The sequence below is a fragment of the Gigantopelta aegis genome, chromosome 6, assembly GCF_016097555.1.
Source record: "Gigantopelta aegis isolate Gae_Host chromosome 6, Gae_host_genome, whole genome shotgun sequence".
NCBI lineage: Eukaryota > Metazoa > Mollusca > Gastropoda > Neomphalida > Peltospiridae > Gigantopelta > Gigantopelta aegis.
The window spans coordinates 31,937,450-31,954,738 of NC_054704.1; the positions used below are offsets into that span (position 1 = coordinate 31,937,450).

The 17,289-nt window shown below is 33.6% G+C and overlaps 1 protein-coding gene across 2 annotated transcripts; it reads right to left on the reverse strand.

Annotated features, from left to right (window-relative positions):
- Positions 1-650: 650 nt before the first annotated feature.
- LOC121376231 (translation initiation factor eIF-2B subunit beta-like) lies at positions 651-17,273 on the reverse strand. 2 transcript variants are annotated; one of them, XM_041504048.1, is made up of 13 exons: positions 17,156-17,273; positions 10,466-10,552; positions 9,073-9,192; positions 8,541-8,589; positions 7,775-7,834; positions 7,233-7,282; positions 6,569-6,665; positions 6,110-6,169; positions 5,390-5,523; positions 3,023-3,083; positions 2,383-2,442; positions 1,620-1,756; positions 651-1,005 (listed from the first exon to the last, which is right to left on the reverse strand). In XM_041504048.1, the coding sequence occupies exons 1-13, from the start codon at positions 17,230-17,232 to the stop codon at positions 933-935; spliced, it is 1,065 nt and encodes a 354-aa protein (XP_041359982.1). In that variant the 5' UTR covers positions 17,233-17,273; the 3' UTR covers positions 651-932. The 2 variants fall into 2 exon arrangements, with proteins under 2 accessions (XP_041359982.1, XP_041359981.1); XM_041504047.1 differs by lacking the exon at positions 17,156-17,273 and adding an exon at positions 12,813-12,963.
- Positions 17,274-17,289: the final 16 nt, after the last annotated feature.

Below are 17,289 nucleotides of genomic sequence, written 5' to 3' on the forward strand. Positions count from 1 at the left end.
TGTATGATTTTCTTAACCCTAACCCTAAACTTTACCCATTTTCTTTCTGGGGGAGGCCCCCCATACCCCCTGTTGACTGTGGTTGCATTCAATTTCATAGCGCCATACCCAAAAATTTCTTTCTGGCAGAAACACTGATATTGACTATGCATAATTGAAATTGAGGAAATTCTGCTTGGCTGTGTCTTCTTCCATTGTTTGAAGAATAATATATAGATCACAATATTTTTGAAGGTATAAGTTATTTAAGTTTTTGAATTTTGTATTTAACTTATAGCTGTATTAATAAATTATTTAAGAGAAAACCTTTGTTAATTGTTTGTATTAAAAAAAAAAATCTACTTGCTGTTATCATTTGTTGGGAGATGAGATATGTACCTCAGTGGATAAAGTATCCATCTGCAATTCATGAAGTTATAGGATCAATCCCACTCAGCAGACTTATCAGGTCTCCTTATAGTCAGTGTTACAGCAGTGGTATACCAAAGGCTCTTACCCAGTCAAACTAAGGATGTAGCAAAAAAATAAAACAACAACAACCCATTTTAAAATTAAAAATGGTAACATTTTGTATTGGGTGGGGGACGAGACCCACCAATCCACACTAAGTTTGGCTCTGTACTGACTGGTAAATACACCGAACTTCATAAAAGTGTTAAATAATTTATTGCACAAGCTTACTGTGCATTTCTGCACACAATACACACCTATTACCAGGCCTGTTTGTAGAATTAAGCTCTGTGACCAAGTTTTGTAAAAGTTTTTATTGTGAAATTCGACTGTATAATTCACATTTCTCTGAAGAACTACCCTTGCATTTGAACAACCATGGCCTGGGACGTACAGTTATTTTTGCATGTTGACTATCATCCTTGTATTCAATGGCTGCCCTTTGTTCATCAAACTACACTGTGTAAATAATATTTGTAACATCAGAGTTCGTGATCTTCAGGGTGATAGAGTTCACTAAGAAGTCTGTACACATATGATGGTGCATTTCCTCCTCTGAAAAACAAAACAAAAAACACATCAATTTTGTTTCTAAGTGTCAAAGTAATTTTTTTTTTAAATAAATGAAACTAAAAAACTAAATAATGAAAACATAAATCAATCCACATAATTACTACACACAGTTTTTACAAAAACTCCAAAACCCAATTTAATTTTGAGTTTTATAAAGATTTTTTTTTAAATGAAATGTCAAAATGTGCATGTACACATGTATCACATTCTCGAGTTAACTTTAAATGTCAAATTTTCCCAATGTGAATATTAAATGTATTGCATTTTTTGGTGAAAAATTGTGATACCTGTTACCAGCACATGATAAACAAACACACGGATGAGAAACTAAGATGTTAAGAAGCATACTGACAGACATTTTATGCAGAGACATGGATATAAAATAGATAATAATACAAAGATAATTCACCATGTCAAATACAAAAATCTGCTGCATCACCGTCATAAATAACACATCCACAAGATGTAGCTCAGAAGTAAATCAATTGCCTGCAGTACAAGAGGTCACAGAATTGATCCTACCCACCCATCCCATCCAATAAACCATTATGAAAAAAAAATTCACCTGCATATAAAACCTCACTAAAGTTACTTACATGTTAGATATAAACAGGGTAACAAGTTCTGGAGGTACGTAGTCAAATATCGGATTCTGTATGTGTACTTTAGATAAAATTTCTCCAGCTGAGAACTTCATCACATCATGTGGACTTACAAACTTGTTGAAAGCATCCTAAGATAAAAGAGAATAACAGTCAATGTTAATCTTTGGAAATGAAACTGTAAAAGCATGCAAATTGTGGACAAAGTGTTCATCAATAGATGAATTCAAATGTTTTATCTGACAAAAAAAGAAGAAGAAGGGATAATGGTAAATATACTTCTATAGTCATTCCCACAGGGAACACCTTTTTTCATACTATAGATTTTACTACAAGTTATATATTTCTGAGTCAATTGTTTTCTAAATTGAACACAAAAATAGTATTTTTTGTTAGTTCCAAAACCTTTTACTTTTCTTCTTACATCAAACCAAATTGAAAGTATGTACAAAAAATATTTTTGTAGCAGGAGAGAATGGACAAAATTGTATTGACTTTATTAACACTTATTAGCTAAATGTATTGCCAATAGCTGATAAATAATTAAGTCAATATGACTTGTCAAAGTGATGTATTTTAAACATGCTTTTGTTCATAATGTTAATCACAAAAAAAATTCAAAACATATTTAATGATGGATAGACAAATGAATGAAAATATTAAAAAAACTGAAGAACTGGCACATCTGAAGTGTCCTCTATGAACAAAGTGATAGTTACATAGCCTTTACAGTAGGTGTATGTGTAAACATTCTCACCTGATCATACGAGAAAAGAAACTGAGGAGAAAGCTTGTACATGGCAGCACAAACAATCAGCTGGAAATAGAAACATGATAGAATTAACATTTGTCTTAAATATGCTAGCAACAACTCAAGATATTATTTAAGTGTGTATAATTTATCATTAAGTCGTAAAAGTGTATATTGTTCTCTCTACTGGAAGGAAGGAAATGTTTTATTTAACGATACACTCAACACATTTGTTTATTTACAGTTATATGGCGTCAGACATATGGTGAAGGACCACACAGATATTGAGAGAGGAAACCCACAGTCACAGCTTCATGGGCTACTCTTTTCGATTAGCAGCATGGGGTCCATCATATGCACCATCCCATAGACAAAAATAGTACACACCACGGCCTTTGTTACACCAGTCATGGAGCACTGGCTGGAACGAGAAATAGCCCGATGGACCCACAGATGGTGAACGATCCCAAACCATCCATGCATCAAGTGAGCGTTTTACCACTGGGCTACATCTCGTCCCTCTCTCTACTGATGCCAGCAAACGTTTACTGCATACAACTATCATCTTTTGCATCATCCATCACATCACATTAATTGTTAATGCTATTTGTAGAAAACTTCCAACATAAAATCAACAATCACTTACTGGAACTGAATAGTGTTTAGCTGCCAGGGCAATAGCATGACTTCCATTGATAGATTTTAGACTGAAAATAGAAACAGATTGTAATAAAAACTTGAGTTTAAAATGGTTCTAAAAAATAATAGCATTTTGTCAATTTGGTTTGAAAGGCCGTTACAAAATTTAAGTTTTAATTAGCCAATTAATTTTTTTTTTCATATTCCTTCAAGACTTTTATATATTTGATTTTCGAATAAAAATATTTTACAAATTCAACTAAAGTCCGAACCAAATTGTTAACAACTATAATAAATTACTATTTTACCTTTCATTACCATTAGGTTTTCTTAACTTTTTTGTCCAAACATAAATCGTGAAAAAAACATTACATTGAAATGGATTCCACATATTAGACTGAAACCATATCACCTATATCGACTTTGTTAAGATGTCCTAGAACAAAACACAGGCAATTTTTCACCATCTGCCATTTTGCTTTTTTGTGGTATATTCTTCAAGAGGGGTGAAAGCCTTCTAAGTATGTAACATAATTAATCTGACATCATGTGAGTGTGTCATAACATTGCTAGAATACGTATATCAATCCACCTCTCTTTGAAGAGTATTACATAAACAAGCAAACTGGCAGACAACAGAAAACTGCATGTATGTTTCCCTATGCAATCTCGGCGAAGTCGATATTGGTGACATCGTTACAGTCTGGTTTTGTGTCACGATTTGTGTCTGTACAAAATTTGGGAGAAATCAAACAGTAATTAAAGGTAGGAGAGTAATTTATTGTAGTTGTTAACACTTTGGTTTGGACTTTAATTCATGCATGGCAAATTTGGTAACAAAAGCTGTACCGAAATTCAAGTTTTAATTAGACAATTAATTTTTTTTAGTGTTCTTTCAAGTTTAATTCACACTTAGTGATTTGGCAAAAATGTTTGTAATAATATTATCTTCTTAGATATCTAATAAATATCCAATCAAACACACTAGAAACAGGACTCTGTGTAACAACCATATATGCATTAAGTACACTTAAACTTGTTCTAGGTATATAGGTTGTGTGTTAAAAAAAAACCTACTGAACTACAGTGGACTCTTATGGTTATGGTTCTTGAATGATCGACAACTCTCGATCAACAATGACATTTGAACCCATGGATGGTTGGGAAACACAGTCATACAAGCCAGATATGCAATCGACATAAAAAATATACCTAAAGGGACATTCCCGAGTTTGCTGCAATTTTTAAGATGTTATCCACTAACAGAGACTTTTTAACGATTGTAATTACATATCAAATATATTTTTCTGCATAAAATATTAGTGGCTGCATATTAAATTGGTTTCTGGTCATTCTAATATTTGTACTACGGTAGGTTAAATTTAATTTTATTTCCTAAAACATTATTTATTCGTACATACGAAATTATTTGAATACAAAATCCAGATAAGAGTAAACTTCACACCAGTGCGATTACATTTTGTATTTGATCTTACGACCGGCCTCGGTGGCGTCATGGTAGGCCATCGGTCTACAGGCTGGTAGGTACTGGGTTCGGATCCCAGTCGAGGCATGGGATTTTTAATCCAGATACCGACTCCAAACCCTGAGTGAGTGCTCCAAACCCTGAGTGAGTGCTCCGCAAGGCTCAATGGGTAGGTGTAAACCACTTGCACCGACCAATGATCCATAACTGGTTCAACAAAGGCCATGGTTTGTGCTATCCTGCCTGTGGGAAGCGCAAATAAAAGATCCCTTGCTGCTAATCGGAAGAGTAGCCCATGTAGTGGCGACAGTGGGTTTCCTCTCAAAATCTGTGTGGTCCTTAACCATGTCTGACGCCATATAACCGTCAATAAAATGTGTCGAGTGCGTCGTTAAATAAAAACATTTTTTTCTTTCTTTCTTTGATCTTGCGACGGCGTTCTGATTACTCGGCAAGTGACAATCATTATTCAACTAATTAAGCATCTCGTCGTTCAGTCAAATCCCAATCCGGTGTAGACAGAGGTAATTAATGCATGAACGGTTCTTTCGTTCTTCATTTTTGATCCGGAGTCCGGAGTAGACAGAGTACGGATTAGGCAGAGATTTATACCTAAGAGATAAACGGTAGCTGGACGGGGCTTTAGAAATGGACCAGTTTACACAGAGATCTGGATTACACAGAATCGGGTTTAGACAGAGTCCACTGTATATTGTAAATTTGTTTAGGGTCTTTCATAACTTTAATTTGATTGCATATTTATTTACTACAGGTATCTTGAAAACACAATCTATAAGATATTTTATATTCAAATCAGAGCAAGCGATGATGAACATGTAATTGTTTACAAAACGGGAGTTATATTTTATCAATGTATATTTGACCTACCCTCCGTTAGCCATGACAGTGTGTGTTCCAATAATAACTTTGTTCACCCGCGACATGATGGCAAACACTGCAGAATCGGTGATTACTGTCGTTTCAATGTCCAACTTGGCCAGACTTACTGCCAGCTCCTGACCCTGTTAACAAAGAATATGCAAACCTGATGAACAAATTTAAACTATAGCTGGCTGGCTTTGAATGTTGTTATTTAAAAAGATGCAAATTTATTGGTTTAATAATTAAAGTTTGTTTGTTAAATGACACCACTAGAACACATTGATTTATTAATCGTCATCTAGATCCCACCAATCGTTGAGTTTTTTAAAATATTAAAATTATACATTAACAATCAGCTAACATGAACCAATTAGGAATAAATGTTCAATGCAATTTCATTGGTTTATCTTAAAACTGATGTTATATATAAACAACCAGCTTATAGTAACTGACTGAACAAGCATTCAAATGCAGATTTTAGGGTCATCAACATGCACAAATTAAATCATAAAATAACATTCAGTAGGGAAGCAGTGAACATTTATTAATTATAAAGTGAAAATTTACCACCTGGCACATAAACTGACGATTGGGCTCACCAACAAGAATCATATCTAGATTGATCACACATTAGACAAAGAGCTTTACCACTAGACTACCCCCATTTGTAACTAGAGTTAATCCTTTGGAAGTAAGAACTAGAATATTTAAGACAGTTATACTTACATAAAAGAAAGGAGCACATTCAACTACAATGACTTGGAACTTTCGTTTCCTTGCAGCATCCTAAAATCAATATAAATATTGTTACTGATTAAAATCAGATTAATCAACTTTATAAAATATCACATAGAAAATATATTAAAATATTTTAGGAGATGGACAGTTTATCCAGTGCACATTTTATGCACAAAATGAGAATGAGAGAGAGAGAGAGAGAGAGAGAGAGAGAGAGAGAGAGAGAGAGAAAACACTAAATAAATAAGGGGCAATTGGGGGGGGGGGTTGGGGGTGGTAGGGTTAGGGTAGGTTTTTTTCGAAGTGGTATTTATAGCAATATAAAGCTGAAACAACTACATCACAGGAAATATGGACCAAAAGAAGTAAAGAACAGACTGAAACACACTGGAAAACAAAACAGTTTAGCTCAGTTTGTAAAAGTATCTCGCACAACGTAAAACAAACCTTGAGAAAAGCTTGCACCGTCTTGGACCAGCCAGCCGTCATGATGACTTCATTTGAATGGATGTGTTCTAAGGCTTGTGTGGCAATGTTATCAGCACTGAAATATTCACCAGCTCAGTGTATTCATAGTTCACTTGGGGTACCAACAGTATGATTGAACAACAACAAAATCTAGTAATCTCAACTTTTACAAGTCATATTTTCAGTACAATATTGTATTATGTATGACATATTATACCTGTATTATTTATTTATTCACTTAAGAAAACTTTTTTAAAGTTGTGTGTAAGTAAACTTCAAAATAAAAGTTTGTTTTGTTTAACAACACCACTAGAGCACACTGATTTATTAATCATTGGCTATTGGATGTCAAACATTTAGTAATTTTGACATATAGTCTCAGAGAGGAAACCCACTATATTTTTTCCATTAGTAGCAAGGGATTTAATATATGCACCATCCCACAGACAGAATAGCACATACCATGGCCTTTGATATACCAACTGGCTGGAACGAGAAGTAGCTCAATGAGCCCACAAACAAGGATCGATCCTAGACCGACATCTTTATCAATGGGCTCTGTCCCACCCCTTTCAAAAGAAATGTTCAACCCCTAATCAATATATTATTTATTATAATAGAAGGTGCACTATGATAAAGATACCTTGTATCAAGCTCCGTCCTCAGTTCATTTATTGCTTCAATTACTGATGCCTGAAAAACAACACACGAAATGAAGTAAACATATTATAAAATACAAAATGCAATTAAACGAAGGGGGAGATTTTTTTATGATATACAAATAAGTAACACATTAGGTTGTATACTGTAATTTCTTACAGCAAAATTCTGAAATACTTTCAACTTTAAAATATGTTTATTGTGTGTGTGTGTGTGTGTGTGTGTGTGTGTTGGGGGGGGGGGGCAGGGTTACAATGGCAAAACATTTGGATAACAGTAAAAATTTAAGTGGTTTCAGATTTTTTTTAATTGCTAGTTAATCCATTATCTTGTATTGTATTCTAGTTCTTAAATATTTAACTCTGCCATTAGCAAGAGGTTATGCAATTTCCAGATTGATATAGCTTTTTCAATAATTTTGCTCATCAATTTGTCTATTTATTACAATTCAAAAAGGAAGAAAATAAATGAAGATATTTGATATATATCATAATACTTGTTTTCATATATGGGGAAATGTCTCACCTTTAAAGGAGGAATGTAGTGGGTGTAATCATCAATTTGTCCTTCTGCTAAAAGCAATTTCTGAAAAACATCAAATATTACAATTGAGAATATGATGTTTTAAAAATGTATTTCAGTCTTTGACGCTTACATGAAACTAAGTATTAAATCAGAGAATATTTGGTATTGCATTAATCAATAAATAGTGTCATTACAAACATTTGCAGGACTGACAACTTTTGTTGTCATTAACCAGTAACCTATCTGTATTATCTCTGTTTTATGTTCAATAATAAATTATCTACCTGATATAAAAGCTACAATGACGCCTTTCCATTGTATAAAGCTGTGTGTTTTCACTATCAGTGGATATGCAACTTCCAAGTATTGCTGTTAATTTAAAAACTAAACTGCTAAAACAAACCACAGTATTACATAATTTGTATAACTATAATAAAAATAAATTACATACATGTATATTATTATATATATTATTCCTCATGCCATTTGTTGATAAGATTTAGAAGGTAAGATCAGGAATGTTTTTCTTTTCTTTTCTGAATGTGAACACATTATCTGTTCCATGAGAATCCTGCAAATTTGCATGATACCAAAAAATCTCACAAAATGTTCATTAGAAGGTGTTCTAGATTACAAATAACATGTAAAAGAAATAGAACAATGGTGCATCATTGAAAATAAACAAAAGTTTAATATGCTTTATTCTAAATGCTTAAAAATCATAATATACTTAATAATGCTGTTTTAACACCAAAAGAAAACTTACATGAAGAGATTCTTGTGGGTCACCTTCCTCTGACCTTCCACGGGCTGCACTGAAATGTGATATTTTAAAAGTCATTATAAGTGAAAAAATCTTAGTCTGTGGTGGTCATTTTGGGTTAAACTTTATATTTAGCCCATGACAATCCCCTTTTTGAGACATGCAATCTCAGAGATGTTGAATGACTAAAGCCAGAAAGATATTGAATCTTTTCAGTTTGGAAAGCGTTAAGTAACATATTTTCATTACCAACATATGAAAGGAAAGGAATGTTTGTTTAATGAACCGTTAGCTAATGTCTACTGAAATATTAATGTCATAAGACAACTTGTTAATCAAAGATGAAAGCCTTAAAATATTTGTAAATAGGTAGCATCTCATCAACTGAATCCCCAAAAGTTTACACAGTCCTTGCTTAGTATTGGTCTGTTTACTGATTTCTCAGAAGGATTTCACTTTTAGATCAAGTCCTTCTCTCTGTAAAGATTTTAAGGTACAGATACTTTAGCTAAACAAGTGCTGAATATTTAAATACCTGGCATATTCCTCTCTGATGATCTTAAGAACTCGACGAACCATGTTTCCTATCACAGTTTCTGAAGGGTCAATTACCATTAGTCTTTTTCCCTCATTACGGATGATATCCATCAAGTCTCTGTGGAAAAAACCCCAACATTTGCATCCTTGACCACTACTATAACAACACATATCACATAATCTATCTTTTATCTTCTTTACAATCCACCCATTTGATGATTACATTAGTTCAACTATCCAATAAGTCATTTATTCCAAGTAAAAAAACACAAAAAATTACTGTAAAACTCTTTTTTTTCCCTTTAGCATATTGTTTGTGGTGACCAGTCAGTGAGTGAAGCAAGCAATATTGTAAACAGGACTACTGTTTTAGCGACTGTCAGAGGTATAGTCATTCATAAAAATAAGTCTCTTCTTGCACAAAATGGAGGGCCTATTAAGACAAACATATCCTAGCCAAAGAGAACTGGTATTGTCAAATGCAAGGGCACCAAGTCTTTGATAAAATTAAAGTTAAAACAAGAAGTCACTATGTTATGAGGTAGCACAGCAGCCGGCAATTTTCTACAACCACAGGCCATTTTCAAAGGTCTCACATCAAGTGCCAACTGCATTATGACTTTTTCAAAAGATTGCGACATAACGTAGACAGCCAACAATTAGATTAAATGAAGACAGTATGCTTGACTATGTAGAAAAAATACTGGTGCCATATACAAAGGGTCTTAAAACAACTTGATCTTCAACCTCGACAGAAGTCAATTGTCATCTTTGATATGTTTGCGGCTCTCAGGTGTTACAACTGTTATATAAAAGTGGTTTCACTGTTCAGTTCATTTCAGCCGAGTACTCTGGAGAACTTCAGCAGATGGATTCGTACATCAATGGTGACCACAAAGTTGCCAAAACAGTTCACCAACTGGTATGGCGGGGGGAAAAAAGGTGACCAATTTGAAAAAATCAAAAACCTTCAAGTTGACTTAAGAATTAGTATTCTGAAAACAATTCATTCCCTGCAAATTGTGAATTATTTGAAGTCTATCAAGAAAGACACAGTTTGTGTAAAACGCTGTAGGATAAAACACAGCCTGCATGACATGTTGTGAGACAATGAAAAATGTAATGTTTCTTAACAACATTGATATTGACAAACTTTTCAATGAGCATGTGTGATTGTTGGCTAACTGAATGCACTAAATGACTGGGCTTTTAAATGTAAATAAAATTCAGTTGTTCACCGATTCATGTTTTTAGTTAATTTTGTTACAATATTTTACAAACATATATGCATGGTTTGATGTGTCAAGTTTATGCATTTTTCATATTAGTTTCTACCTCACATTGATTTCATATTTTACGGTATTTTATTTTGAAAAATAAAAAGTACTTACTTGGCAGATGACCATTTTGTCTGTGCGATAATGCGTACCAGTAACCTGACTGTTCTGCAAGCAATGTTATAGGATCCATTCATCTGCCTAAAACAAAACAATCATAAACATAATCACTACTCCACCAAAATACATTACATAGACAACTTAAATTAAATACTAGACCAGAGTTTTGTAAATGGAGATGAGAAAATAATGCATAAATGATGAACTGTTTTTCATAAATGGCTTACAGTACAAACAGAAGATCATGAATTAAGAAAATCTTTTACCATTATAAATTTTATTTCATTTTTTTTAAAGGAAGGGACAATTAAGGCATTTGGCCTAGTATGCATAGTCAACGATATATAATGCACATTATTGCTTAATATCAACAAGTATAATCGTATAGTTAATTAATAAAATGCTTAAATGTGACGGCTATTAGATATAATGGGCGCAGGCCATTTTGTACCATCCCAGTGAATACACCCTCTGGCGAGCTGGTGGTTACGTAATACCTAACGTGTCACGTCAGGAATTAGTCTTCAAACTGAAGAAACAAAACATATCTGATTTTTGCAGATGCATCACAATGTTCTGTAATAATATCCTTCCAGTAAGCCAGCACCAAGTATATATTATTTTTCAATACAAAATAAACCACCACTGTCAAAGTGTTGAAATATCTGTCTTGTTTTGTACATAAATTAACCCACGTACTGAAATAACAATCAGAGGATTTTCTTAGTTAATTGGTATTTTCTTTCCGTGTCCTGTACCTGTAGTTCCTGATTAACAGGTGTATATTTAGATGGTCCCCAGACACTGTGTCTAAACACACTAAAAAGACGTGCCTCTTTTATTAAGATCACAGGGTATTGTGTGATAACCGCGCAGACACCCCTCAAATCGTAATGGACATTATCAGCCGTCCTGCTTTATTACTGTAAGTAATTCTGTAAAACCCTTGATTAAGTAGACTTTCCATCTAAAATCACAAAACTGACCAATTACATAGTCCCAAAGAAAAGAAAATTATCATTTGGGTATAGCGAGTGGTCGTTTTTGCTCTAACATACCCTACCAATAGGCCTAATAATATGCTTCTTTTTTTCTTTGGATTTTTTAAAAGAGTAAAATTCTATAACTCCATTTCATTCTATTGAGGCGTTGGACGGAGCTGATGTCACTTCACCCCAAGATATATCACCAGACATCACAAAAACGAAACAAAATGGCTGCCCCCAGTTAGCAGGAATAATCACGTTTTTTTATTAACTCTAAAATTACACATTTTTCATTTCTTAAAGTTTCACTATGTGTTGGTCGTCCGGGTATGCATCTTTCTAACACATCAGGCTCATATTTGAGTTGATCCTCCCTTTAACTGAGTATAATATAAATTATATATTCAAGTATAATGAACTAGTCACTTGGCCTCATTACATATGGAGAAACAGACGATAAAATGACAAATAATTTATAAAGAATGAAAATACATATGCTACTGGGTGTAATCTACAATATAAACAGCTAGGCCCTTTTAACAGTTTCCAGTCAATCTGATGGTTTCTCTTTTTGTTTTGTACTGCCAACCATCTTTTAACAGTTTCCAGTCAATCGGATGGTTTCTCTTTTTGTTTTGTACTGCCAACCATCTTTTTTATCAATGACCTACATGTATGTCAATTCTTGACCGATGCCACACTTCTTAAAGATTTACATTTGCATCCAGGTCCAATCAGCTACCATAAACACATTGTGTTAAATATGGCACACAAAGTTAAAGTTTGTTTTGTTTAATAACACCCCAAGAGCACACTGATTTATTATTCATCGGTTATTGGATGTCAAACATTTGGTACTTTTGACACAGTCTTAGAGACGAAATGTGCTACCTTTTTCCACTAGTAGCAAGGGATCTTTTATATGCACTATTCCACACACAGGATAGCACATACCGTCGCCTTTGATATACCAGTCATGGTGCACTGGCTTGAACGAGAAATAGCCCAGTGGGCCCACTGACAGGGATCAATCCCAGGCCAACAGCACATCCCACCTAGTGTACAAAGATGAATTCCATAAACTGAACAGTCATCTTTTGCACTTAACATAGAAGTGACTATGGGATGGCTATCTACACGGCAGTCATATCTGTCGCATAAAGCTCTATGTAAAGCCATCTAAACATTCCTGTCAGCTAAGAATGAGTTACATCTAGTAATTTATAAAATATAAACTATAAACCATAATCAGTACGCTCTGGCTCTTATTTTGTCAACAGAATTTCAGAAGCAGACTATCAAACCAAGGACTAAGTCTAATTTATTGATAATTTTACTGAATAACAACTAATGACCTGTCGTGACAGCTTTGTTTTACATCCACAGAATCTTCTTCATTCTGAGGTAAATCCATAAATCTCTCATCAGTAAAATATTTATTATTGCGAGAGGTGACAATATTCATCAGTGCAAAATTTTAGTTCCCAACAGAAATCACAAATGTAGTTTCTATTAAATGAGATGGGTTAACAGTCAAGTGTAACACATGTTTGTCAAAATGATATCTATTAGTAGACAGATAGCAACATCTGTTGTTTTCACATGTATGTCAAATAATGGTGCTGTCATAAATATATATGTAGCAGCTGTTGTATCACGTTAATATATAACACATTTGGAGTTTGAAGATTATTTACAAAAATTTGATGTAAATACTAGACTTTTTTAAAGACAGTGTGTGTGTCTGTCTGTGTGTGTGTGTGTGTGTGTGTGTGTGTGTGTGTGTGTGCATATATTGAAACAAACAACTATATAATTGTTTGAGTTGTGATGTGTATATTGCATTTATCACACATTATTAAATGTTAATTGAGCAACAACTATTTGGAAACAAGAACTTTCTAATGACACATTTTAAATTATCAAGGGGAGATAATTGAAGCAAAATATATTATAGGTTAAATAAAATATCTTCTTTCATACTAAGATGCAAAACTGAATATTACTACTGAAAGAAAAGTTAAAACATGCAAAATTTACTCAGAACATTTACTGAAATAATAAAATTATGAACAATAATTTTTTTAATTTTGCACCCAGCACAAATATGTCAGAATTAAATTTTTCTAATTACAAATATATTTATTATGCAATCATCATATGGACACATATTAAAATCATGAATTCACATATGACAGAATTCAATGATGTACGTGTCACTGACATTTTTATGTTTTATGTTGGTGATAATTCAATTACCCCACATTTTACCTCTTAGTATCACATTACAACAGCATTCAGCACACCATTTGTTTTTCTTCTGTATTTGAATTTAACATTATATCAAACATATATAGAATTATCATTTAAACATTATAAATTATTAGTAGTGAAAAAATACAAAATGATTACAATGCATCTTCTTTTTTTTTTACATTACCTTTATTTATCTTCATGATAGAAAACATCAATGGCAACCAAAAACTGTAAATATTACTTTAATAATCCAAATTCAGGTATTTAATCCTCCTACATAGAGCTGAGCAGTATACTGTATATACCATTCAGTATCGGTATCATCTCAATACTGATTTACTGTATCGAGCAAATTTCAAACTGTCGAAATTTCAGTATTGAAAAATGTTTCCCACCATTTAGTAGAGCATTAACAATATATAATACACACAAAAGGGTTGGGTATAAATCAGATGAGAGCCGTGTGTATGGAATTTTATTTTATTTTATTAGCCAAATACCAAATGTTGTAGCCACTTTTAATAAAAAAAATTAGCAATTGGCTAATTTGGCCATGTACATGGTGAGCCCTGAATAATAACCCTGTTTGATGCTAAGTACAGCATACCATTACATGGATCATTTTTCAGTTTGCCGATATTTTATTGGTGAACTCGAAAATAATCAATGTAATGTCAAACATAGGGTTATTGTTGTTTTAGAGTGGGAATCATTGCCTACCCGGTGGTATACAACAATTCCATTTTTTCGGTATAGAGTCTGGCTGAGAGAGCGGTCAAAACCATCCAAATGTTAACCCGACTACTCTGACGGTAAGAGAGCCAGACAGACATTTGGACAGTTATCACGCTATCTCTGCCTACCAAATGATAGTCAAAGATTCCTGCTCTAATATAATAACAATCCTATGTTTGTTGTTAAATACCTTTACATCGAACATTTTCTAGCTCCCTGAAAACAAAACTTTCAAAACCTGTCAACAAATATGTATTTAATCGGAACATTATTCAAAGGAGGTGCTGTCAGGTGTCTTCCTGTAGTGTGTGTATTAATGATTAATATGTGAAAAAATTTCATAAATTTATTTTACCAGGGAGCTAAAACATTATTGATGTAAAGGTATTTAATGTCAAACATAGGATTGTTGTTGTATTAGAGAGGGAATCTTGACTACCGTTTGGTAGGCAGATATTGCACAATACTGAAAGCATAACTGTTCAAATGTCTGTCTCACTCTCGAACGGCACAGTACTCAGTCTACAGTGAGATAAGCAAGGCTCAAATTTGGCAGGCGACAATTGCCGCTCAAAACACATAAAATGCTTTCTAATAATCCGTTTCACAAGCAGCTTTTGCTTTCCATCTTTCTTCTAAAAATTGTTTTCAGTATATCCCAGAATTCCAGAATTCTTGATTCGTGTTTGTCACACGTTTCCTACATTTTAATTGAAGAACTTAAAATATTTTAAATCATTACAACATGTGTAAAGACATCGTGGACGCGGCCATTTTACATTGGTGCATATACCAATAATGGAAGAATTATCTACCAACAACATTCTCGAAACTCATCCGGATTACAAATCTAAGTTCAGCGTCATGAACTTTTTAGACTGGTTCTCAGAGTGGTCATTCAGTTTAGCATGTAGCATAAAAACTAGTCTAACGAATGTTAGCAAAAAATTACTGGCTGAACTTATTTATCGATGGAATCAGCCGAGAAGTTCCAAGTGTCACGACATTCAAAAACCACTAAAATGTTTAGACTATCATTGACCACGCTAATTACAATCAACAAAATGATTTTCGAGCCTTGAATATGTATATTTATTGTGTACGAAGCCAAAACATGCATGCCAAAAGTGACTGTTGTGGACATAATGTTGATGACAGTCACTTTTCACCAGCTGGTTTTGATTTCGTATACAGTAAATAAAAACCTATCCAACGGTAACTTGTTAATATGATACATTTGACAAAAGGTACTTTTTATTTCTGTCATCTTTTAAAACATAAACTTAATGTTTTGTCCAGAATTACAAAAAAAAAATATACCTACTGTAAACAGTGTTGTCTGCTTGTTATAGAGATTTGACGGGTCAAGGTTAGTAGACCAGTTTTTTATTTTAATGTGGCGAAGCATTGTAATAATTTGAATGACATCAGTATTCCATTGATGTCACTTTGCATCTCCTTACAATAACCATAAATTGGGTACATGACAAATGCTGGAAAAATTCCAATGTAAAATTGCTATTGAAAACTTTTTGTTTTAACATAACTAATGCACCTGAATGGCTTTCCAGATGGTTCGTCCTCTGAACGTTTCGTCCACAGATGATTCATCCACCGTACAATTCGTCCACCCACCTCGGACAATTCGTCCACTCAATTACAACATTTAGACCAATAAATCTAAAATGTTTTTTATTAGCCATTGAAATGGTTAATTATTTTTGTTTTGCTGTAAACTACTAGTATACGTCGAGATTATCGTTACTCGTAACAAAAAACATCTTTCAATAGATACCGTATAGGGGGCCTACATTATTACAATCTGCACCTAACCTCTACTCAACTCTCTTCATCCCTTTACCTCTTTGTACAGCCATGAATTTTCTCTTCAACTCTTCAGCTATACTTTCCACAAACTATATATATATTGTAAATACAATTATCATAAATTTACTTTAATTCTCTATTATAGTTACAATATTATAACTACAATAGACTATGTCTATCAAATTGTTCCCGTCATACTCGGTAACCCACCCCCCACCTTCTGAATCTAACACGGGCAAAGTCACTGGCGATGTCAGAGATATAGGCATGGCAAAGCTGTTAGGTTAGGTTACAATCTGTACTTCTCTGGCAATTATCTGTGTCGATATTCCACTAAAATAAAGTATCCGTACATTTATTTAGTCCATGGACGAAATATACGGTAAATAACTAGTACAAATAAAAAATAAAAATATATATAGTGGACGAATTATCCAAGAACAATATTTGGTTGTGGATGAATCATCTCGAATTCAACAGTGGACAAATTTTTAATGGACGAATCGTCTGTAGACGAAACGTCTAGAGGACGAATCGTCTGCATCCCCCTGAATCATGAATGTGTACCTTTTATTACAAAATATGGATTTCAAGTGAAATTACAGTAACATATGCTATATTTATTATGTATGAAGCCAAAACAAGGGTGCGAAAAGTGACTGTCGTCGACCATAGTTCTCAAACGACAGAGTACTCAAGCTAGTAGCTACCATGGGGCAGGTCGGTTTTGTTGCAAATTGGCAGTGAAACTGACCAGGCTGGCACAAGTGACAAGTCACAAGGCACTAAATTTTGATGAACTATTCCGACGTCACATAACAGCAAGTAATTGGATGTTGAAACAAAATAAAATTAAGTTTGTAGTAGTGAATGTACACACTGTTGTTTTAATTCTTGAATAAATGCCTCCGTGTGATCATTTAGATCGTCTTTTTTATCACTTTCTCCACCTGGCATGATGCAAAATTAATGTAGTTGCTTTCTTAGAATTACTTCCCTTTAACCTCCGGTTTG

Coding starts and splice junctions, on each gene's coding strand:
- LOC121376231 (XM_041504047.1), bottom strand. CDS start 12,922: ATGAATATTGTCACCTCTCGCAATAATAAATATTTTACTGATGAGAGA. Junction 6,170..6,568: donor CGGTGCAAGCTTTTCTCAAG/GTTTGTTTTACG, acceptor TATTGATTTTAG/GATGCTGCAAGGAAACGAAA. Junction 3,084..5,389: donor ACTGTCATGGCTAACGGAGG/GTAGGTCAAATA, acceptor TTCTATTTTCAG/TCTAAAATCTATCAATGGAA.